We start from the raw sequence: 24,920 nt of genomic DNA, 5'->3' as shown, positions 1-24,920 counted from the left end.
GCATACCTGGGTGAAAGATGGTGTCCCTGATTCATGATCAGCTGACTTGAGCTTAAGTGTAGATGGATCTGAATGGATGCTTTCATTAGTCCTTGTTCAAAAGCGCAGAGGTGGCTGGTGACCAGCTGGATTGGGTTGGGTTGGGGGGCAGTGCGGATTGCAGCCAAGGAGCAGAGCAATGGTACATGGCTTTCTGAGGCTGGGCCATTCACCTTGGCCTTGAACAATGGAGTGGCACTGCAGAAGGAGTCTGACTGTCTGCTGTGTGGGTCCAAGAACCTGCACAAGCAAACCTACAGGACCGCATCCTCCAAATGCCTGTGATATGGTGGGAAGAAAAGTCTCTGTTTACTCAGCTTCCTATTGTATTAGTTTGCTCAAGCTGCCGTAACAAAGTGCCACAGACTGGGTGGCTTAAATATCAGAAGTTTATCTTCTCACAGTTCTGGAGTCTTGGAAGTCTAAGATCAAGGTGTTGGCAGGGTTGGTTCCTCCTGAGGGTGCCCCCCATGGCTTACACATGGCCTTCTTCTCCCTGTGTCTTCATATGGTGTCTCTTCGATGTGTGTCTGTGTCCTAATTTCCTCTTCTTATAAGGACACCAGGCACATTAGATGACCTCATTCTCCTTCCCCCTCCCTCGGATCTTCTACCCAGTGTCCCACATTGATGATCCCCCGCTGGGTGTCAGAGGGCTTGCAAGGTCGTTGACGTGGCCCATTCAGGTCGGCCCCCTCCCCCTCCAAGCCAGAAGGGAGAAGGGGGTGGGGGGACTTGGAGGGGCACTTGGGAGAGCTCCAGCCAGCTGCCCACACCTTTAAAGATGTCCCCATCAATTGACTTGCTCCAATCAACCACTCTGAGTGTGCCATCTGTTTCTTTCTATTTTGGGTTCAAAGAAGATAAAAACACTGTAAACTGGGGAGGGATTGATGAGTATAGAAGGCTATTATTGTTTTATCGTCATCCGCCTCTGGCTGGATGTACAGGTTTGGGCTTCGCAGAGGATTCTGAGCGTATGAACGCTTCCCCCTCCGCCCCCCACTCGGAAGCCAAGATGAAGACTTTGGTCTCCTCTTTGCGCAGGGAACCAGAGTCCAGTCCTTCACTGGCCCAAGCCTGTCTGATTCCAAGCCCTGTGTGTCTTATACTAAGTTAAGCCACCTCTCTGCAGGGGAGAAACAATCTCTGAGACTGTTGTCCTTATTAGTATCCTCAGGTCTCCACTCAAACGTCATGTCCTCAGAGAGACCTTCCAGGACCCCCCAGTGTAAATGCCCCCTTTTCACACATGCTGTTCCCTTATTTAGCTTCCTCTACTCTCACAGAACTTAGCACTACCAGGCTCTATGTTACATATTTATTCGTTTTAATGTCTGTTTTCCCAGGAAAACATGTGCCTCATAACAGAAAGGACTTTGCCTTCTTTGTTCACCGTTTGAACCCCAGGATCTAGAATTAACACCTGGCACATGGTTGGCCCTCAAGAAATCCTTGCTGGACGAATGACTGAATGAGTGGGTGAGAGGTGGGGCTGGGAGTGGGAAAAAGTAGAAAAAGTAATGATTGCTCATATTTGTCAGAAATAATAATAGCAACAACCGGAATGCTTGTAAAAGGTGCCAAATCCCACTTAAGCCCTTTACGCATAATAACACATGTAAAGGTTGTAACATACAGTTGGGAAGTACTGTTACTTTGGACATGAGGAAAATGAGGTCCAGAGAGGTTCACCACTTGTTCACGGTCACAAAATAATGAGAGGAAGAGCCAGGACTGAATGCAAGGCACCAGACTTTCAAGTGCACCAAATGACTTTTCTCTACTGAGCCCCCCTTACAGCCAGCTGCATTGGACACTTCACGTGCTCTTACCCAGCTGACTTCTCACACCAACTCAGCAAGGTGGGTATTATTTCCTCATCAGCTGGATGACAAAATGGACTCAGAGAGGTTGGGTAAGCTGCCCCAAGTCACACAGCTAGTTAGCGGCAGAGACGGAATTTGTGCTGTGTGGACTGTCCAGCACCTGAGACAGCTGCCCTTGTCAGTGTCCTTTCAGCAGGTCTAATAAGCCAGGATGAGTGAGCAGGTTTCCTGGGACTCAGCGAGAGCCTGCCTGACACAGATGACCCAGCCCAGCTGGCCTTATCAGCAAGAGAGTCCCTGCCTGGGGTGGTGAGTGCTATTCTAAGCCGAAAGTCCAGTGGTATAGCAGAAGCTGCCAGCACCTCTGTGTGGGTGACACAGCTGGAACAGGCTCAGACAGGATGCTCCGGAGGGCAAGGCTCTGTCCACTGCCCTGTGCTTGGATGGTTTGAGCCATCTCTTGTCACCGCGCCCCCTTCTCTGCCACTCACGCCCTAACAGCAAGGTGGAGGGAGAAAAAAACAAAATTCGGCTTTGAAGTTACACACACCTGGACTTGAATTCCAGCTCACTACGCACTAGCTTTGTGACCTTGGGCAAGTTCCTTTACTTCTCTGAGCCTCCGCTTCTTCATCGATGAAATGGGGATAACCATTCTTATCTCCTTATTGCCTGCATCCATGAGCACTGCTGTTGCCCCATGAAAGCTGGAACCCAAACTCACAAATGTCCCCCAATCAGATATTCAGAGGTTTGTATCACAGTTCAGGTCTGTAGCAAGAGGAGAAGCTAAAAATGCCTCTTATGGAAACAGAGCACGAAATTGGGAATTCTTGCAGGCTACAGCTGTCGTGCCTCTGCCTGTCACCCCTTCACATCTTACACTACTCTGCCTGTGTCTCCTACACACACACACACACACACACACACACACAAACACTGAAGTTTTCCACACATACATTCCTATTTACACACATCCCAATCCTTCCGAACACCTACACAGTGTAAGTCCTGCCACGCAGACACCCCCCATAACCATCATACACACACGTACACACTCCCTCATCTGGACAAACTCCCAGGGGCAGCATGGGTAGCGGCACAGTAAGGGGGTAACGTGGCACAGATGGAAGAAATCTGAGGGACTGGATTAGAGTCATAGCTTAAATAGAGGAACATCACGGACCTCTCTGAACCCCAGTTTCTTCATCACTAACGTGGGGATGACAGAACTCTCCTCTTAAGGTTGTGAATAGAATGAAAGATCATTTTCATCCATCGCCTGTCTTAGTACCTGGCACACAGTAGGTGTTCAGAAAATGGTATTACATCATAATGTGTAGATTCTCCAGGCAATGTGAAAATTTTCTCTGTTTAAGCCTAGCCGAGTATGAACTGTTTAAATATTTATAAAACCACAAATAAGCTTGACAAGGCTTTCTACTGAAAATGTCTTATACATGGGATTAAGGCTGAACCTGACATTTATCTTGCTCAGTGGGGGTTTGGCCCGAATAACAGCTGGGGTCTTGGCATCTCTGGTTGGTTTCCTTCCTTTCAGGATGAAGCCAGTGCCCTCTTGCTCTTCCCCACTGGTTCCAACTATCTCTTTGTGTTGGTGTCTTGATTGAAAGCAGCTTTCCTTTCGTATCTTTTTGGATCTTCCCTCTGAGGGCTCCAGTGTTTCATCTGCTCTGTCTGGTGGTCACGGTTGATGTACAACGGCATTCTCTCTGCTTTCCTGGCTTTGTTAAGAAGCTCTTGTAACAAATCCCCTGACCTTAGGTAGCCTTAAGGAAACCAGGCCTGAACCCAGTTCCAGAGAACCCCATCTGTTGAGGGTGTTTGGTGCCTTAATCTGCATCCAAGAGATTCTCAAGGGCCTCAGTTCATCAAGAGCTGATTGTTCAAGCAGCACATGACTCATGCCCTTGGCTTCTCTCCCACTGGTCTTTCTGCAGATGCTTGGACGGGAAATGAATGCTGTAGGTCTCCCCCAGTTCTACCCTAAGGCAAAGGTCACAAACCCAGATGTCTTCAGGGCATCAGTGGGTCACATAAGTGTCAGGATAAGGATGGATGAATTGGAGAGCCCATTCCATGCCTAAAGGCAACAAATCTACCGGTTATAACAAATACGCAAGCCAACCAATCACCCAGTTGCTGGCTTGCTGATCAGATCTGTCTCAGAGGCAGCCAGTTTGTGACCTTTGTCCTATGGGTTTTGCAGCCCCTGTTCAGCTTAGTTTGAAAATCCATATGGAAGGGTGGTCCTAGTGCAGTCTCCCAGACAACCGACTTTGCCTTTGTAGCATCCTCGGCAAGGGCTCTCCTCTCACCACTTGAAAGTTTCAGCAAGGGAGCTCACCGTTCCAGTTCTTCCACAAACCTTTAATGTGCAGGGCCACAGGGGAGGTACACTGTACCGTGAGGATCAGTGGTGACCAAGGCCGATGTGGTCCCTGCCCTTGCGGGTCTCCATCATCACAAGATTCCTCATAATGCAGAGTACAGAGATATCCCCTGTGGACTGTCCGTGGCCCTAGGTTTGCCCTCTGGAGTCTCGCTGAGTAAGGCCAGTCCCTCTCATGGGATAACTGTTCAGGCATTTAAAGGCATCTTTCACTTCCCTCTTGAGTTACCTTTTTCTAGGTGGTTAAAGTGTGAGCCAAATGGTTTGATTTTTTTTTTTTTTTTTCATTTCTCACCTCCCACATCCACTCCATTATGGAGCCCTATTGATTCCAACTTGTAAAGGTACCTGGAATTCATCCACTTCTCTCCATTTTACTGCCAAATCCTAGGCCTCCTCATCAGGCCCTTTCCTGGGCTCTTTTAGGGTCTCCTAACTGGCTTCCGGTCTTGTGACCCTTTTATCCATACTCTATCAGCAGCCAATCAGATTAGGGAACACTTAAATTTTCCAAAGGCTCCCGTAGCACTTAAAAGGGTGCCCCAAACCCTACTATAGTCCATAAGACCTGACTGCCAGGCCCTGGCCCAGGCTTTCCTCATATCACTCACTACCCTTCATCCTTGGAATGGGTCGAATAGTGTACCCCTCAAATTCATGTCCACCCAGAACCTCAGAATGTGCCCTTATTTGGAAACAGGGTCTTTGCAAATGTAATTATAGAGAGAGCCCTAAATCTAATGATCGGTGCCCTCATAAGACAAGAGGACACATGTCCTTATAAGGAGGGAGAAGGCCATGTGACCCACGCAGAGATTAGAGCGATGTGGCCACAAGCCAAGGAGCACTTGGGGACCACCGGAAGCTGGAAGAGGAGGAAGGATTCCTCCCGAGAGACTTCAGAGGGAGCTTGGTGTTGGCAGCTTGATTTCAGACTTCTGGCCCCCAGAACCGTGAGAGAATACATTTCTGTTGTTTTCAGCCATGCAGTTTGTGGTGTTTGCTATAACAGCCTTGGGAAACGGGTACAGTTTCTTACCCTGGCCTTCCTGTTCACCCCAAGCTCATCTTTGCCCTGCGCCTCTGCTTGTGCTGTTCTCTCTTTCCTGGATAGTCCTGCCTCTTCCCCATTTTCTTGGTGTGACCTGGTCCTTCCTATCATTCAGCCACAGATCAGATGTGGCCTTCTCTGAGCGGTTCCCCTGACCACACCTGCCCTGGCCAGTTGCTACCAGCAGGTGATCTTTGTTCACCCATCAGAGCACCCGTCATAATGTGAAGTGCCCTCACAATGTGTTTCTGAACTAGGTTGTTATCTGTCTGCCCCCGCTTGAATACAAGCTACGTGACGGCAAGTCCTTGCGTATTTAATTCACCACGAGAGTCCCAGAGCCTTTTAGGGGGCTAGCATGGTGCCTCTCCCACAGTCTGTGCCTTATAAATATTTTTTGCATGTTTGTTGTGACTCAGATTCCTGGAAGGTTTAGTTTGCTTTGCTCAGAGAAAGCTGCCCTTTTGTGGTCAAAGGCTAAGCCTTATTTCACTTATTTTAGTGTCCTCAAGCTTCATCCATGTTGTAGCATGTGTCAGAATTTACTTCTTTCTTTTTTTTAAATTAATTAATTTATTATTTATTTTTTTGGCTGTGTTGGGTCTTCGTTGCTGTGCGTGGGCTTTCTCTAGTTGTGGTGAGCGGGGGCAACTATTTGTTGCGGTGCGCGGGTTTCTCATTGCAGTGGCTTCTCTTGTTGCAAAGCATGGGCTCTAGGCACGTGGGCTTCAGTAGTTGTGGCTCGCGGGCTCTAGAGCGCAGGCTCAGTAGTTGTGGCGCACGGGCTTAGTTGCTCCGCGGCAGGTGGGATCTTCCCGGACCAGGGCTGGAACCCGTGTCCCCCTGCATTGGCAGGCGGATTCTTAACCACTGTGCCACCAGGGAAGTCTCTACTTCTTTTTAAAGACTGAATAACATTCCACTCTATGTATAGACCACATTTTGCTTATCCATTTGTCTCTTGGGCGCTTTCAACTTTTGGCTGTTTTAAATAATGTTGCTATGAATATGAATGTGTAAATATCTCCTTGCGACCCTACTTTCAATCCTTTTGGTTATATAACCCCGAACTGGAATTGTTTTATACACACACACACACACACACACGCATAAAATTCCAATTTAAAATTCCAATTCAGTCTTGCCCTAGAGATCTTACTACATCCATCTTACACATGAGGTACCGGATGGTGGGGAGGCCACGTGTGTATCTCACAGTGCTGGACAGTTTGGGTGGCCTGGCACCACGTGGCTGGCCTGGTGTCCACGCTTGTGGGCTCACAGGAGGACAGGGAAATCCTCCCCGCGCTTGGGATCAGTGACCAGTGCGTCCAATCGTAGCCCTCCCGCGGCAACCCGTCCTCGGGGGCCAGGCCAGCCTGGGCTCACCTCGTTGTCCCGGTCCTTCTCCAGGAAGTGGCGGGCCACGTGACTGGGCAGAATGTTCCGGAGCATGTTCTCATTGTGTTCCCGCAGCTCCTTCATCTCGTTGATCTCCTCTTTGGCCTGAACTCGCCAGAGGAAGTCCAGGCGTGCTGTGTACTCCAGCTGCGGGTCAGGGGACAGAAGGGGAAGGAAAGGTTTCAGGCACACGCACGTGGGAGGCGGACAAGGCTTCTCCAGAGCCCCTCACAGACGAAACAGAGCCTGAGCTGAACATTCTGGGAGGCCTTTTGCCTGACATGAAGAGATCAGAATGTGATAGATTTTATAGGGCTGCGTCCCTCCCCTTCCCAAGATTATGGCACCTATGATTTTGTAACTGTTTGTGCCCTCCACTGTAGTGTAAGTGCCATGAGGTCAGGGGTCCTCTCACCAGCTCAGCGTCACATCCTTACCATGTAGCAGTGTGCCTGGCACACAGGTAAGGTGTTCAATCACTATTTGTTGACTCAACAAATAAGTTACAATAATAAAGCCAGCTAACACTCGTTGGATGGTATCAGGCACTATTCTAAGGAATATACATATATGAACTCCTTTCATCCATACCTCAAACCTCACAGGAAGGTATTAGTATAGATCCTTATTTTACAGATGAGAAAACTGAAGCAAACTGGTTAAGTCCCTTGACCAAAGTCACACACTCGTTAGTGGGGAAGCCAAGATTTGAGTTTAACCCCCAGAGTCCAGTTCTAGAGTCTGAGCTCAGTCGAGGCAATAAGGAAGAAATCATGAGCTAATAATGGAAGGATAGTGGATCTAGTTGTGAGACCAATATGGCCTAGAGTCCTGGTCCCACATTCAAGCACTGTAACCTGGCCTAGTACCTACGTCTCTGTTTCCTCATCTCTAAAATTGGGATGAACACTCATGACCAGGCAAGCTTGGAATAGGAATTATTTAGGAAGTTATAGGTAGAGCATGTGACTCGTAGTAGGTATTTAATACTCATTAGTTCCCTCTTGTCCTAGCATCCCTTTTCATTGGAAAGTGGAGAGCTTCCTTTCTAAAGAATTTCACAAACTGTATGTACCACAGCTTTGGGAAATGTCATTATTTCAAAGACTTTAACTATTAAAATGAACAATATGCTGCACCATTAAACACACGGTTAGATGCCTTGAATTCAAGGGCTTAAAAAAATTCAGCTAGTTCTTTTCTTTCTCTTACGTGCAAATCTCAGTGGATGGCAAAAGTATGAGAAAACAGAGGTGCGAGGTTATTCATTCAGCAGAATTTGTAATAGCAAAAGCTGGAAGCAATCCAAGTGTACATTCTGTTGGTTGAATAAACTATTATATACAGCTATAAAAAGAAACAAAGAATATTTCTCTGTACATACTTTGATGGGCTGGCCTCTGAGGTGGAGAAATGCATGTAGAGTTTGCCATTATTGATCTAAGGAAAGGATATATCTATATCTCTCTCTCCATATATATTTCTTAATTTATTTATTAAAAAATTGAGGTGTTAAAAAACCCATAAAAATCATTACTGATGAGATGAGGAAGGGAAGCTTGGGGAGGGGAAATAGGGATAGAATTTAAACTTTTTAAATGATATCTTGTTTTATAAACCTGACTTTTGAATCATGGAAATATTTTACTTAATTATAAAACTAAATGGATTTTTTAAAAGCTCTGTGAAAACAAACAAACAAACAAATGAAGCTACAGGTACAACCACACAGAGAGGAACTATTCCAAATGCCTTCTAACACAATAATTTGATGGCACATTCGTAGAGAGAAATACTCTGAGGCTAGAAAGAGTGCAACAAGAATCTTAAAAGCATTTATAACAATCACCTTGTAGGTGGTGGTGTTTGTAGTATTATTGTTAGGTTATGGTATCTGAATTGTAGGATAAAGCAAATGAATAACTGTGTTGGTGTCACTGAGAACTCGAATTTTTGGGAAGGGAAAAAGGAGATGCAGATATAAGATTGATGAGGGTAAGTCCAAAGTCTATTGTCCTATGAAAATTGGGAAGTATCACTATGAACTTATGATCTATATGCATTTCCTGGCTCTGCCTACTGAAATCAAGGTCTAGAAACAATGAAAACCTAGTAGCAATGAACAATCTCAGTGTCCAGACTGTGGTTTCAAAATATCAATTCCTACAAAAGGGACCCTGTACTCTTTGCAGAAAAAGCTGAAATTTAGGGAGGAAAATGTACAAGTCTGGAACATTTTTTGGTACCAGAAAGCAAGCAGACTACCAGAGACTGGGGTTATGTTGATAGGAGTAGACCACCCCACTGTCAAAGATATGACAAGTTGGGCTTCCCTGGTGGCGCAGTGGTTGAGAGTCTGCCTGCCAATGCAGGGGACACGGGTTCGAGCCCTAATCTGGGAAGGTCCCACATGCCGCGGAGCAACTAAGCCTGTGCACCACAACTACTGAGCCTGAGCGTCTGGAGCCTGTGCCCCGCAACAAGAGAGGCCGCGATAGTGAGAGGCCCACGCACTGCGATGAAGAGTGGCCCCCGCTTGCCACAACTGGAGAAAGCCCTCGCACAGAAACGAAGACCCAACACAGCCATAAAATTAAAAATAAATAAATTTAAATTAAAAAAAAAAGATATGACAAGTTGAAATTTAATAAGAATAATAATTGCAATGGATTGAAATGAAAGAAATATGTTAAAATGCAAAAGCTCATAGTGACACTTAAAAAACAAAACCTCATTGACTGCATCTTGATGAGGCTCAGGAACTAGCTTATTGGGAAACTTGGAAAAAATTTATAGGTAAATTAAGCATTTACCCTGCCTTTGCTTTATGAACTGTACTTAAAGGTTCTCTTTAAAAATGTATTCCAGCTAGCAAATTATGAAATATTGATAGAATTAGAATATCACTACCTAGAATATAAATGAATGTAGGTTATTATCGTCAATAGCTGCTAATATCACAAAAGGGAGATAAGCAGACATTACATGCCTCTTAATAGTAGTTCATGAAATTAACCAATTAAATCTTTTTGCAGAAAAAAATTGAACTTGAATCTCACCAAGTTTCTAGATATAACTACCAATATAGGAAAAACAAAGGACAGAGAAATGTGGTAAATACCCCTATAAAGGGTGCAATCAACAAACTCTAGACTGAGAGACATTCTACAGGTCAGTGGCTCTCACAAAATATTGCAAAAAAAAAAAAAAAAAAAAATGGAGGGTGGTCCTATAGATTAAAAAAGAAATAAGAGACATATCAACCAATGGCGATATATGGACTTAAGTTGGATCCCAACTGAAACAAACTTAAAAAAATATAAACTAATTAGGAAATTGAAACATTGCCTAAAGTCTTGAACATATGAAAGAATTACTGTTTTATTTTTTAAAGTGTGTTAATAGTATTGTGATTAGGCTGAAATTCTCTTTTAGATGCATGTTGAATTATTTACAGATGAAATGATAGGACATTTGGAATTTGCTGCAAAATAATTGGCAAGGAGCAGTGAGCAAAATAAATAGGGATGTAGATGAAAAAAGACTGCACATGAGTTGGTGACTGTCGAAGCTGTGAGTTCATTATACTATTTTACATACTTTCGTATATGTTTAAAATTTTGCAGAAGAATAAATTTTTAAAAACGTAAGTGGTGGCTGCAGGTTGTATAAAAGAATGCTAGTCCTGTTTTACCATGTTGTGGTGTGACTGTGGGAAATTCGTTCACCTTCTTGTATTTTGATTCCCCTTCTAAAAAATGAGGATAATTGCCTTCATCTCATTTAACGCGAGACATGGATTATCATACGATCTATCGTATGGACCAAATGACATCATGTATGCAAAAGAATTCGGAAATGTCTAAAATGTAGATTGATCAAGTATTACTATGACTTTAAGGTGTCTATGGATGAAATCTGATTGAAACTATGCTTTCATTTTTTTTTCCCTCCAGACTCAAGAGCGTCGAGTTTTGATTTGTAGGACAGGATTTTATCCACAATTTTTTCCATATGAAATGTTTCATTTCCACCCTTAAAAAATGCAGTATTGGTTAAAGCAAGAGATAATTTTTAAAATTTCTTTCCTTTTGAAATACTCTCATCCGATTGAATTTAAATCAGAACTATGAGTAGGGAAATCTGGAGTTCAGAAGTTGACTTAAGCAAGAATTTTCCAGTTGCAAGACAAGAACATACTTTACATTTTGACTGCAGGTCACTGCATCTAAGGCATGTTCATAAAGAGATATTTTAGTCCAAGTACAGTCCTATCTCTTCACAAAGCCAGTCTCGTGAAGGCATGCATCACATATTTTTCAGACGTCCATGGAAGGAAAGTATTCCGTTTCAGTTTACTAAGTACCTACTATGTGCTAGGGGCTGGGCATATGGAGATAAGCAAAACAGTCTCTTTGTCAGCTGAGTGGTGATAGGAGAGCACAAAAAAGAAAGAGATCATTTCAACACCGTGTGGTCAGAGCAGACATGAAGAGAAAAGCAAAGCAAAACGAAGGCATGGACACTGAGTTTTTAAAAGTGAACATTCTTCAGCATTTGCTCAAGAAATGTCAATTGATCTGGAAGTGCACTCTCCTACTTTTTGCCAAACCATTTAGGAACTGGCTACAAGAAAAGAGTACCAAGGGAGCTAATACACATCGTTCATATGTTTTGTGCCAGGTTCTGATCACAGAAAGATAACTAACACTGGCCAAGTTCTTGCCTTGGACCAGGCACTGTTCTGAGCACTCCGTAAGCACTGAAGGTCATTTACTCACACGACAGCTCAACAAGGTAGGTACTTTATTATACCCATTTCACAGCTGAGGAAATGGAGGCATAGTAAGGTGAAGTCAGGTGCCCAAGGACTCACAAATAGAGGCTGGGATTTGAACTCAGGGCATTTTGACTCCAAGCTGTGGTTCTTAACCCCTATAATCTATGTCTATGACCTCATTCAGCCGTTCTCCAACTCTCAATAGATAACTATTAGACTTTTCACTTTGCAGGTAAAGAAATGGCAGATCTGGCCTGTTGAGCATCTCAAGGTCACCGATTCTCCCAGCAGCATTGCTGGGATGCAAACTTAAGAATTTCGTGCCAAGGCTTGGGTCTTTCTTTCTAAGCTGCACAATTCCAGTGCCTGTCTTTATCAGACCTAGAAGTAAGTGACTGGAGACCTGACCTCATTAATCTCTGTCTCCGTGCACAGGTGTGACTTCCTCTGCTCTAAATGGAGATGCTGAGGCAAAGCCCAAATCTCAGGGCTGCACGTGAATCAGGCACGAGGTAGGAGGCACCTGACCGTCTGCTCTCTTCTGTCCAACGTTCGGGATGTTCACCTGCCTCGGAGGAAGAGGTGTTTGGCATATCGCTCCCCATATGTGCAGGATGAGCTTTCCCAGTTATACAGTTACATAACCGCCTCTGTCACTCTGGAGATGTAAAATTACACATGCTCCCACTGGGATACTGCTGCGTACCAGGCATCAATGGGGATCATTCAGCCTTTAACAAAAATAGAGGGCCTCTGAGTCACAAGGGAAAACGGTGGAAGCTGGTAGCAAACCCAGGAGTAGACGGACTTGATCCGGGTGAACAGGACTCTGATGGATGTTATGAAATGACACTCGAAGTGATGCACTCCTGCAGAAAGCATCCTCTAACAGACAGGCAGCGGCACACGGTGGAAAGTGAACGGACCTAGAAGTTCAAGCATTTGGATTCCTGTTTCTGTCTGGTCCTCCTTATTGTCTTTGTGACCTCAAGTGACTTGAGTCTCTGCTCCTGCCTTGGGACCAAATGGATAATAATACTTTCTCTGTGTGTTGTGTTCTCTTCTTTGTTGTGTTGTTGTTGTCATTGTTTGTTTGTTTGGTTTTTTTTTTGGCTGTGCTGCATGGCTTGTGGGATTTTAGTTCCCCGACCAGGAATCGAACCCGGGCCCTCAGCAGTGAAAACACAGAGTCCTAACCACTGGACCCCCAGGGAATTCCCTGTTTGTCTCAGACTCTTGCTTTCAGAGTAAAATATTAATAGCTCACAATTTTTGAGCACTTATTCTACATGCAGACCACTGGGAGAGGTATATGATAATCATATTCTCATGTAATACTATATAACAAACTTATAAAACCTGTTATTATCATATCCATTTTATAGGTGAGAAAACTGAGACAGAAAATTAAGTAAATTACTGAAGGTCACATATTTACTGAGTGGCGGAGTTGGGGTTTGAATCTTACCTACCCCCCTCCAAAGCTTACATCTGTAACTGCTACAGTTATGGGATGTAGTTACATAATTTCAAAACCTTTTGAAAGTTAAGAAGAAAAAAGAAATCAGATATCACTTGAGCACTCAGGCCCTCACTATTCACTTATATATTCTTACTTTATACACATCTTCATGTGATGAGGTTATCTGCTTTCCCAGGACAAATGGAGAATAGAATAAACTGAATCAGAATGGTGGAAAGGTTTTGAGGAAGGGAGCACTGAGAGGGGACAAAGTAATTCCTTAAGGTGACAGAGAAGATAGAAACATCCTTCTTATTGTGGAACGAAGACCCCTACTCTGAACTTGCTCTCTCTTAGCTATCTCTGAGAATTTCTCACTTGTCAGTTTAAAACCTGTGTGATGGAGTGTACGTATGTTTTTCTCTAGGATTGCCTTGTCTGATTCTGTCTTCACGGCCCTCAAATGGGTTGTCATTTGCATGTCAGACTAAGGAGTCCTCTCCTGTAACTAGAAGCCATCAAGATGTGGAGGGCATGACCCCAGCTCTCATAGAAAACCAGAAAGACCTAAATATAGGAATTCTGCAAATGGCCAGACTTTGACATTTGGCTTAGTGTTTCACCATAAATTCAGCTAAAATTGAAAAGCAAGGGAAGGTCATATTGCAGGATTGAATGCCCTTGTCATTGTGAAGATATGCAGATAATTCTTTCTGTCTTTCCCCAATCTAGAAAGTGGAAAGGTGGGCTTTGGAGACAGATCTGGGTTTGAATTCTAGTTCTCTCGCTTACTATCTGAGTAGCCTGACTTTCTTCATCTGTAAAACAGGATCCATAATAACGACCATTAGGGTTGTTGAGATGATGCAATGCGATAACACAGGTGAAGTGCCAGGCACATAGTAGGAGCTTGATACATATTAACTCTTGCCCCCTTTTCTTCGATTGCCAAGTTTTATTTACTCTTTTTCCCCCTTGACTACATTTTACCACCCCGCTTTATTACAAATAACTTAACGTATGTATCTCTAGCTTCTAGGTTTTTAGCTGTTTCATCCCTGGTTTCTCAGGATGCGTTACCTCCCTGTCTCCATGGTGATTTCTCAGTGGTATGTTTCTATTTCTGCTCTGGCTGATAGTCTTCCTGTTTTGTTTTTTTCCTTTCCTGGTTACTTTTTCGAAGCACGCACAAAGAGAGATGGGCTGGGATCCAGAGCACAGCAGTGAAGCAGACAGGGCCTGGCTCTACCAGAAAGTGAGAATCTCCCCCGGTGAGGAATGTTACTGAATTCATGGTCTGAGTCTGCATGGAGAAATCGTACCGGCCGTGGAGAGCAGGTGACACCTCTTGGGTGAAGCCTGTTATAATGCTCCCATGCAGAATAATTTCCTGCTTCTTTGACTCTTGAAGTCCTTGAACAAGTCTGGTCCACACATAGCACATCCCCCAGATTATTTAGGGTCCGCTCTCCTCCAGGGGACAGGAACCCTTGGGGCCAGGGATGGGATTTTGCACAGTGCTATCCATGGTGCCCACCCTAGATCCTGGCAGATGGGGAAGTGGCATCGATACGGTAGGCACTTTATCTACTCAGGACAAATCAGTGATGAAGCACTTCCTCTATTTCTGTAAGGCAGTGCTCAAAATGCTGCACACAATCATCTCAAATGATGCTTCAAGACAGCCCTAGTCAGGTGTTACTATCTTATTTTAGAGAGGAGGAAACAGAGGCTCAGGGGGATAAGTTACTTGCCCAAGGCCACAAATTTCTGGGAGGCAGGGCAGGATTTGGAACCTTGGCCTGGATGATCCTCAAACCTGATGGGGAGTTTGGGATTGACATGTACACACTGCTATATTTAAAACAGATAACCAGGGCTTCCCTGGTGGCGCAGTGGTTGAGAATCTGCCTGCTAATGCAGGGGACACGGGTTCGAGCCCTGGTCTGGGAAGATCCCACATGCCGCGGAGCAACTAGGCCCGTGAGCCACAACTACTGAGCCTGCGCGTCTGGAGCCTGTGCTCCGCAACAAGAGAGGCCGCGACAGTGAGAGGCCCGCGCACCGCGATGAACAGTGGCCCCCACTTGCCGCAACTAGAGAAAGCCCTCGCACAGAAACGAAGACCCAACATAGCAGTCAATCAATCAATCAATCAAATAAATCTTTAAAAAAAAAAACAAAAAAAACAGATAACCAACAAGGACCTACAGTATAGCACAGGGAACTCTGCTCAGTACTCTGGAATAACCTAAATGGGAAAAGAATAGATACATGTATATGTGTAACTGAATCACTTTGCTGTACACCTGAAACTAACACAACATTGTTAATCAACTATACTTCAGTATAAAATAAAAATTAAAACAAAAAAACCCCAAACCTGAATGTTTACCTAGTTTACACAACTCCTATAGTAATAGAACTGGGAGGGGTCCCAGTTTGCCTCAGGCAGAAATTGAAAGCTCTTTTTTTTTTTTTAACAATAGTTTTATTGAAAGAGATATACCTAAAGGGAATGAAAACCATATTGCTCTCCAAATCATCTCCATCTTAGTTTTTTATTAAGTGCTGCGTACTAGGAATTGATTCTTTAAGAATCACAGCTTGCTGGGAGTTCCCTGGCGGTTCAGTGGTTAGGACGTGGCGCCTTCACTGCCGGGGCCCGGGTTCAACCCCTGGTCAGGACACTAAGATCCTGCAAGCCACGCAGTGAGGCCAAAGGAAAAAAAACAAAAAAAAAGAAGAAAAAAAAAATCACCACTTGCTGCAAGCAACTAGAGGTCCTTTATTGCAGAGATGAGTGACTGCCTCTCAGGTGAATTTTACGGCAATGGGAAATGCCAGGTAATCAACGGCAGTTAGAGGAAAATGTCAGATTACCTGCTGTCCGTGGTAGAAGACAGCGAGGAGGAACATGGCCATCAGCAGCAGTGACGCCTCCTTGGTCCCCAGGAAATCTCTGTTGGAAGAAGAAATGCAAATGGTGGCATGGTTATTGACAACCATGGAGGGACTTCAAGGAGGCCCATTAGGAAACTGAGGTTCAGACCGGAGTGGGAAAAAAAGAAAGAAGCAGTTGTTTTTTGAGCTCCCACTATATGATAGGGGCTTCTCTGTAAGGCTTTCATACAGGCTAATTCAGAACTCAGTTGATCCCCAAGGGTATGAGGTCACATAGGTCATACCTGCTGGGAGACTCTAGAATCCAGCATCTAGACAATGAACTTACATTAATAATGATGTCTTCTATTTGCAAAACACTTTTTCTAGATTTCAAAGAGCTCTTATACTTTCTTGTCACAAAAATCCATGTGAAGACAAACATCCCCTCTTTTTCTTTAGATGTTATCCTATTTAAGAGGCAGGCAAGGTACTTGCTATGTGGCAGTCCCTGTTCTAAGGGCTATAAGAATCACACTTAGGTTTTTATATAAATTCTTATTTCAATTTTGGGCACTGTTGTTACCCTCTTTGATCTCTTTTCTACATGGCTGCTAGAATATTTTTTATCACTAAAGCCAGATCACATTACTCTTTTGTTTCATAGCTTCCCAACCACAAGCATACATATACTCAGAACTCACTCAGAGGTGACTTAACTCTGATGTGGTTAAGGACACAATGGGGCCATCACGGATGAGATGCAGTGCTCAGAGACAGTAGAATGGGCATTAATATGGCTGCATCCAGGCAATCTCCAGCTTTCCCTTTTCTATTCTCACTGGAGACTAGCATTAGTAGCATGGGGCTTAGGGAAATGGGGGCATGATCCCAGCTGCCAAGGCCAGCTTCTCACCTAGCTTTATGCTAAAAGACCCTCCCAGCTTACACAGGGCCAGCCCCAGTCCAGCTCTCCAGGTAGAACAGGGACTTAGGAATGGAAATGTGCTTACTCTTGGGGAGGTATTGTGCACATGGGGACCCAGGGGACCAAGGAAATCTGTGGGCTGAAACAAGATTCAGATTTGTGAATTCCTAGCTCCATCTGCTTTTCCTTGGAGATCAGATGCTAATAAAAGATAAAACTCACTATTATATTTCTTTTTTGTAGCTCCAGTGAAGCACATAATTATTGAGCATCTACTGTGTACCAGGCACATGCTAGGATACAGAACTGAAGAAGGCACATCGTCTTTGCCCTCAAAACAGTTCAGAAAAGGAAAGAACCAAACAGACGGATAATTTCATAACATGATACACTGCCTAGTAAGGATACACTCTTGTTACCATGGGAATATATGGGAAGAGAAAGTAACCCAGGCTGGATATTCAGGGAAGACTCAAGAGCTGAATATTAAAGGTCGATAAGACTTTGGGAGGAAAAGGTGGGATGCATTCTATAGGTATGAGACATATATCTTGCTTAGCTAGCTGGTTAACAGGCCTCTAGTGTAGGGAGGATAAGTAAATATCATATACCAAGTGAGGCCACACGCAGACTCAGATCTATTAGGGCTGTCCGCCACCAGTGTTGAAGTGAAGAATGAGCCATGTATTGTCAATCCAGAATTTTAGGGACTAGGATTCATTCATTCATTCATTCATTCACAGTCACCACAGTGCTTGTTTTGGGGAATAGGCACATTCCGGTACCACCCTTTCCTTCATGTCAATTAATTCTCTGGCCCCTGAAGCTTGTGGACTCCCGAAAAAATAATAAAAGTCATGAGTTTTGTAGTCATGCAGACCCAGCTTCCAATCTCAGGTCTGCTGCTGACCAGTGGTTTGACCTTGGACAAGCCACTTAATATCTCTGAGCCTCAGTTCGTTGCCCTGTGAAAGACTCTAGCTGCCTTTACCTCCCTAATTGTGAGAATTAATTGACCAAATCTTGGTAACGTGTTTGGCATGGTGTGTGGCCCATGTCTCCCTCTCTTTACCCCCTAAAGCTCCCAGCACATCATCTTGCCCCTGGTGGTGGCATTTAACAAAATCCCTCGTTCACACGTCTTAGTTTGAATGGGAGATGTCCTATGCTTAGCTCCTCGTGAATGAACTCCTGCTCTGACCAGCACTTCTGATATCCTTTTCTTTGTGATGCAGAAGACTTTTTAAAGCTCAGCAATTTATCACTTAAAACACACTTTCAAGAGAAAATATAAACATGTCTTGAATCATTTTGAAAGCAGTGGTTGACTAAAAATAGAGAGATGGCTAGATCAAATTCGGAAGAAAAGTAAAGGAAAATTATGAATGGTCTTTGAGTCTTCAGGATGTATTTCAGATGGAAAAAAATATGACCTGAGTAGAGACTACAAAATGTGCACAGTAAGTCAGCCTGGCCAAAGAACATCCAGAAAGAATTGTGATTTGAATTTAGAAGGGATTTTTTTTCTTTTTTTTTTTTTGTAGCTTCTATGACTATTTGAAGAAATTCCAAAGAGAGCCAAATGGCTGAAATCTGTAGAATATCTGCTAGATATTGGGTGGCAGAGACATAAAACCCAGGACATTTTGAACTAATTTATTTGTATTAACAAAATTACTAAATTAATACTATCCTCTCCCTATGCTCATAGAAAAGGACATATTAAGTGAAAACACATGTAGAATAATGTGATTCTCAAGGATACCACAATCTTTAGAGATCATCTTATCTGATGTCTTATAAAAATTCATATTTAATTTGAGTGTTAATCATTAGAGAAGTACTTATTCTAGTTGTAGTGGATTTGGAAGCTAATACAAATTCACAAATAAAAAAATAAAAATAAAAATTATCCTTTAGCCTACCACCCAGAGAAAACAATGGTTGATATTTTGGAATCACCTCAGTGTCATTTCCTTTTCCTTTATGCAAAAATATATTTATGTTTACAAATTTAGAACTGTATCGTTCATACGGTTTTGTAACCTACTTTTGCACTTAGTATGTATTATGAAATAATTCCGTGTAAGTAAATACTTTACAATGTGAATTTAATGGATTCATCCAATTCCATATTATGTGTACCATACATAATATAATAGTCCTTGCAAGCCTTTTCATTTATTGGTTGAAAACCGAGGCCCAGAGAGAAGAAGGCACTTGCTTGAGGTCACACAGCTGATTTGTGTCCCAGCCAGGATGAGAATTCACATCTCAGGCACCAAGTTCGGAGCGTTAGCCATTGAGCATCTGAAGCCAAATTTTAATGTAGCTATTAGCTCCCATTTCCCCTCATGAAACCCAAAATAAACCAGCCAGTTTGAATTTATCTTTTATTCTGTTGCCATACTAATGACTGCATTTGCTTAGCGCTGATTCTGTCATACCTCTAATAACACTTTGCATACATTGCCTGCTTTAATTGTCATAGCAACACTTAAAATATTATTATCCCTATTCCAGTAAAGCAGAAACTGAGACTCAGATGTTAAACGATACACTCCACCTCACAGATCTAGTGAATGGTGAAGGCTGGCTGTCAATCCAGATCTCAACGATGCTTTTTCTGTAGCTATCATGCCCTCCCACATGCACGTACTTATAAATACTTGCCTCTAAGCTCCCTATAGTGTCTTATTCATCTGCGAATCTGCAGGGCCTACCAAAGCCCACAACAAAGGTATGACACTTCAAGTCCGAAAGCAAATTGTTCTTACAGGTTGGGGAACACAAAGTTTACGGGTAACGGTGAGCAAAAATCATAGGGTTGTAGATAGATGAAACTTAGCTTACTGTGAACTAATGGTGTAATATGATTCTAAATGAAATAATATTTCTATCAGTCACTCATTCATCTCATATTTCATTCAACAAACATTGAATTGGACACCTGCTGCCAGATACTCCACTAGGTGCCAAAAATATGAACATGAGTAATGGCCCTTGCCCTCAAAACTCCTATTCTAATGGAAGAGGAAGACATGGCAATTAATGATTGGAACAGACAGAGATAAGTGCAATGATAAAAAATTATGTGCACAGATTAGACAATGAGGAATGATCAGAGTGGGCTTCCCTGAGGGGGGAGGGCCTTGAGTATGATGGGTTGGTGGGGGAGGTGTGTGCAGGATCTGGTAACCGGCACGTGGTTTCCTGTGGCTAGAATAGGGGCTATAAATGGTGACCTGCGGAGCCGCAGGAGATAAGGTTGGAGGAGTCGATGGGACTCCAGGGAGAGCTTGGACGTTCTTGACAAACAGGTTGAACTTTTTGTTCCTTAGAGGCAATAGGGAGACCCTTCAGGATTTTAAGAAGGATAATGTGTTGACCACGTGGCTTTGACGGCTTTGAGGAGGGTGGATTGAGAGTGCAGGCCGGGGGATCTGGTAGGGTACAGCAGTCCAGAGATGGTAGTAGGGATATTTCTAGAACAGCAGTATTTGTGGTATAGAAGGGGTCATGTCTGATAATAATCGTTAGTATTCATCAAGCGCTTATGCTATGCCAGACCTTGTGCTAAGTTTCCATGATCACATTTGACGTCTCATGTATTCCTACAACATAGGAACTATTATCATCCCCACTTTACAGATGAGAAAAACAGGGCTTAGAGAGGTCGTCACTTTTAATTAATTGGCTCAAGATCACACAGCTGGTTGATGGTGGAGATGGCATTTGAGTACAGGTGGCTTAGCTCCTAAACTTGTACTCACAAATGTCATGATATAGTCTTCCCTGTAAGGGACGCTGAGAAGGATGAATCTTTAGGGACTGATAAGAAATCGGGTGCCTCCCCTGTTTTGGGCTCAGTCATCCACGGAGACAGGGGCTTGTCAGGGAGGGGCCTCATGAGACGATAGAGAGTCTGAGTATTTGGGATCATCTCCGTGTGGACGCAGCGAGGCTGCCCTGAGCAAGGTTCCCTGTACTTTCCCGGGCACCTGACCCTCAGGAACAACCAGCAGAAATGCCCTGAACCAATGTGAGCTCCTACAGGGCTGGTTAAATTCCAACAGCATGAGCAGACCGTGACTGCCAAATGGACCCACAGTTTGACTTCTGACCCGTTGACTTACAACGCAGCTGACAGGGAAGGCTGAACGAGCTCTTCCGTTCCTTATTCATTTAATTCTGTTGATAGCAGAGTGTGAGTGAATACAAGACTAACCGATAACTGACCTTGAGTCAGGAAGAAGCTGAGAAAAGCACTTGAATGTCAGCAGCAATGAATTTAGGCTTATGCTTTACTCTTACAATCCTGCTTAACAATTTAACTACCAGTTTTTCCTTAAGACCTCAAAACAGAATTCAGAACTAAACCTTTCTCCTAAAAATGAAGGAGGGGATAGGGATGAACAGACACTGATCACATACTATGTGCCAGGCACATCAGAGCCTCACGCAGTCCCGTACCAGAGTGTAGTTACTCCACTTCACTGATGGGTAAAGTGAGGTCCAGAGTTGGGAAGAGACTTTCTAATGCAACAGAGTCTGGATCTGAAGCCAAAGCCCTGGCTTGTTCCATTAATGCTGTGTTTTCCTCTGAATGAATAGATTTTAGATGGTTTAATTTTTATTTCTACTACAAACGTGGCCTATTTGGTTCATACATCTCTTGGCCGCCTTTTGTGCTGGCTTCTGCTTGGCCATGGGACATCTCTTGGCACTATTTTACCTAATTTGAAACTGTTTTGACTTTCTTTGAACCCTGGGCATATGGTGTGAGATCCTTCATCTTGATTTAAGAGAGATGTACGCATTATTTACAAACATGGACTTTGGAGCCAGAAAGACCTGAGTTTGAATCCGGATCTGTTACCTACTGGCCATGTGCACCCGGGTAATTGTTGAACCTCTCTGAGCCTGTGTTCCTCACATGGTTGCTGTGAGGGTTAAATAGGGTAGCGGATACAAAGTGGATGATGCAGATGCTTAACAGACACAAATTACCTAGAATTACCTAGAATTTATAAAGAACCTTTACAAATCTAGTAAGAAAAAGGCAAACCACCTAATAAAAAACCAGGCAAAAGATATGACCTGGAAGTTTACCGAAAATGGTCAATAAACAACAACAAAAAAGATGCACAAATTTACTCATGATCGAGGAACTACTATCAAAAATAATGAGATAAAATTTTCACTCAGGAATTCAATAAGAATTACAAGGACCGCTGCCTGTAAAAGAGAAATTGTTCCAATCTTGTTGGAGAGCCATTTGGCAATATTTTAAAACGTGGAAAATGCAGATACCCTATACTCCAGCTAGTGTGCTTTTAGATCTAAACTCCAGGAGACATTTTCAATGATGATCACTGAAGTACTGATAACCTTTTAATAGGTCAAAGGATAAACATATTTTGGGGGAAAGTGGGGGGTGGGTGGTGGTGATGGGATGAATTGGGAGATTGGGATTGACATGTATACACTGATGTGTATAAAATAGATAACTTATAAGAACCTGCTGTATAAAAAAATAAATAAAATTCAAAAAAAAAAATGAATCAGATCTGTAGATATGAAGCTGGATGGATCTAAAAAATACAATATTGCATGGCAACACAAGAATTTTATAAATAATTTATAATACAGACAAAACTAAATATATATAAAACACATGGATGGGAAGCATATATATTAAGTGCATTAGATGTTGACTCTTGGGAGGAGGATAAAAGAATAATGCTGGGAAAGGGAACTTCAACAATACCTGAAATAACCTTATCCTTTTAAAAATGCAGAAAGAAACATGACTAACTGCTAGCATTGTTTATTTCCAGGGGTTGGTTCATAGATGTTCACATTATTAGCATCAAGCACATTTTGAGGCTTCTTGAACTATCTTAGCTTTTTTTTAAAATTTTCATTTTCATTTTTTAATTTTTAAAAAACTTTTGGCTGCACCACGTGGCATGTGGGATCTTAGTTCCCTGACCAGAGATGGTACCTGCACCCCCTGCAGTGGAAGCACAGAATCTTAACCACTGGACCTCCAGGGAAGTCCCTTCTTGAACTAACTTGACCTCATCTTTCTCTCAGCCTGTTGGCCACTTGTTCTGGTCTCAGTGAGACCAATGTGCTTCCCACCCTCGAGGCCAATCAGCAACATGCTCAGTGTCTGGCTCTTTCCATCACTTCTGGCTCCCATGAACCTCCATAAGGCAGTTGTGGGATCTGGTTTCCCCAAGGGCTGTGGACATGGCCAAGTGATGTCACCAGCACGTACATCCAGAGATGAACTGTGACTAATGGGAGAAAGAGGAGGGCAGGAGCCAGTAGATCCCTCTCCCCTCCTCTGTTTATGACACTTCCCGACCTCATCACCTACCCAGAGATGCTTCAATTGGCCAAATGAATGCATCTTCCAAGGCACCAGCTTCGCAATTCTTGGGGCCAGCACAGCATGGCATTTGCTTGTATTTGCTTCCCATCCTTTTCTTCTTCACGTCTCTTTTCCCTCACTTTTGCTGCCCTGGGTTTGCATTAGTACTTCATGCTTGCCTCAGGCTCTGTTCTCAAAGGAATCTAGGCTAAGTTTTTTTTTGGTATTTTTCTATATTTCAGAAATAACAAAATGCAAGGAGTATAGTAAATGCTCAATGCACAATGTCTGCTATTACTAATAGTGCTACAGCAAAATTATAATCAGACCCTTCAAATCTTAGAGCTATTAAAGTTGAAGGAGTCATCAACTATTAGATTTGGGGAGACCTGAGCTATGGTTTAGTCCAAACTTTAATTCATTAATTAATCTGTAATGAATATACAGGATAAAATGGAAAACTAGGAATTTTGCCTAAACTGGTAATCCAGAGAGTGTACACAACAAGAAATATGTTGATATTCCTTAAGTCCCCAAATTTTGATAACTCTACCTCGATCGTTTTCCCAATGGTTCCACTTCCCACTGAAAGTTGAGCACTTTTTGAACACAGTGATGGGCACTTACTCTCCACTGTGATTCAGGTTGTCATAGCGCAGAAAGAGTCCTGCATAGATGGTCTCGGTCAGCAGGGCATAGATGGCAATCATAATCAGCAGCACAGCCAGCTTCAGGACAGAGTTAAGTCGGAGGAAAACCGCACAGGTCACCATGGCCAACACCCCCGTGAAGACGAAGTACTGAAAACAGAGAAGGTAGGTGGTCAGATTCAACAGGAATGTGGGAGGCTCATTCTCCTAGTCATGGATTCCAGTGGGTCTCTTTATACAGATGTTTGCTGAGCATCTCCATCTGGAGGTCTCAGGCCATCCTCAAATTCAACAGGTCCCAAGTTGAACGCATCACTTCCTTACCACCGCCCAAACCTCTGTTCCCTATTCTTGGGGGAACCATTTGCACCATTCCTCAAGCCAGAAACCTTGGTCTCTCATCTTTGTTGCCTTTCTTTTCCCCCACCTTCCACAGCCAGGTCATCCTAAGTCTGTAGATTCTACTTCCTTAATAGGTTGCACATCCATCCATTTTGCTCCTTCTACCCTGTTTCTGTTTCAGCTCTCACCTACAGTTTGCAACAGTTTTCTGTCAGCTCTGTCAGCTTCTAGCTCCCCATCCCTACTGAATACACACTATTATTCTCCATCCAATATTTCCACAACACAGATCTGATCATGTCACTCCTTAACTTGAAGTCTTTTCCTTGCTCTCCATTCCCACAAATTATATTCTCCTTCCTGCATGGCAAAACTCTCAAGACCATCATATATCAGATTTCCTTTCACTTTCCAAATCCCTACATATGCTCCAGCCTCACTATCTATTGGCTCTCCCCCATAGGTCTTTCCCTGCTCTCCCGTGCCTCAGTGCTTTGCAGCTCCAGTGCCCTGTTTCTCAGGTTTCATCCATGTGACTAAGCCTTACTTCTCTCACAAGCATTAGCTCAGGTGTCCTCTCCTCTGAGAAGCCTTCATGCATGTCTCCAGGTGCTTCTGGATACAGCCTCATTCCTCCATAGAATCCTTCACAGCCCAGCATAATATCTGCCAGTCCATATATTTTTTGGGGGGCCACCCTGCACGGCATGTGGAACTTGCCTGACCAGGGATCGAACCCGTCCCCCGTGCAGTAGAAGTG

At 43.5% G+C, this 24,920-nt stretch overlaps 1 protein-coding gene across 3 annotated transcripts in view; it reads right to left on the bottom strand.

Moving 5' to 3' along the window:
* The window catches only part of ADCY8 (adenylate cyclase 8), a 230,034-nt gene that overhangs the window by 22,496 nt on the left and 182,618 nt on the right, over positions 1-24,920 (bottom strand). For all 3 annotated transcript variants that reach the window (XM_082363043.1, XM_082363044.1, XM_082363045.1), the window contains 3 exons: positions 23,796-23,968; positions 15,859-15,937; positions 6,722-6,880 (listed from right to left, as the gene is read on the bottom strand). In XM_082363043.1, coding sequence (XP_082219169.1) covers positions 6,722-6,880; positions 15,859-15,937; positions 23,796-23,968 — 411 coding nt within the window. The remainder of the gene's footprint in view (positions 1-6,721; positions 6,881-15,858; positions 15,938-23,795; positions 23,969-24,920) is intronic.

This window comes from Balaenoptera borealis (genome assembly GCF_965194805.1).
Source record: "Balaenoptera borealis genome assembly, chromosome: 17".
Lineage (NCBI taxonomy): Eukaryota > Metazoa > Chordata > Mammalia > Artiodactyla > Balaenopteridae > Balaenoptera > Balaenoptera borealis.
This window is presented reverse-complemented; position numbering and strand designations above follow the sequence as displayed.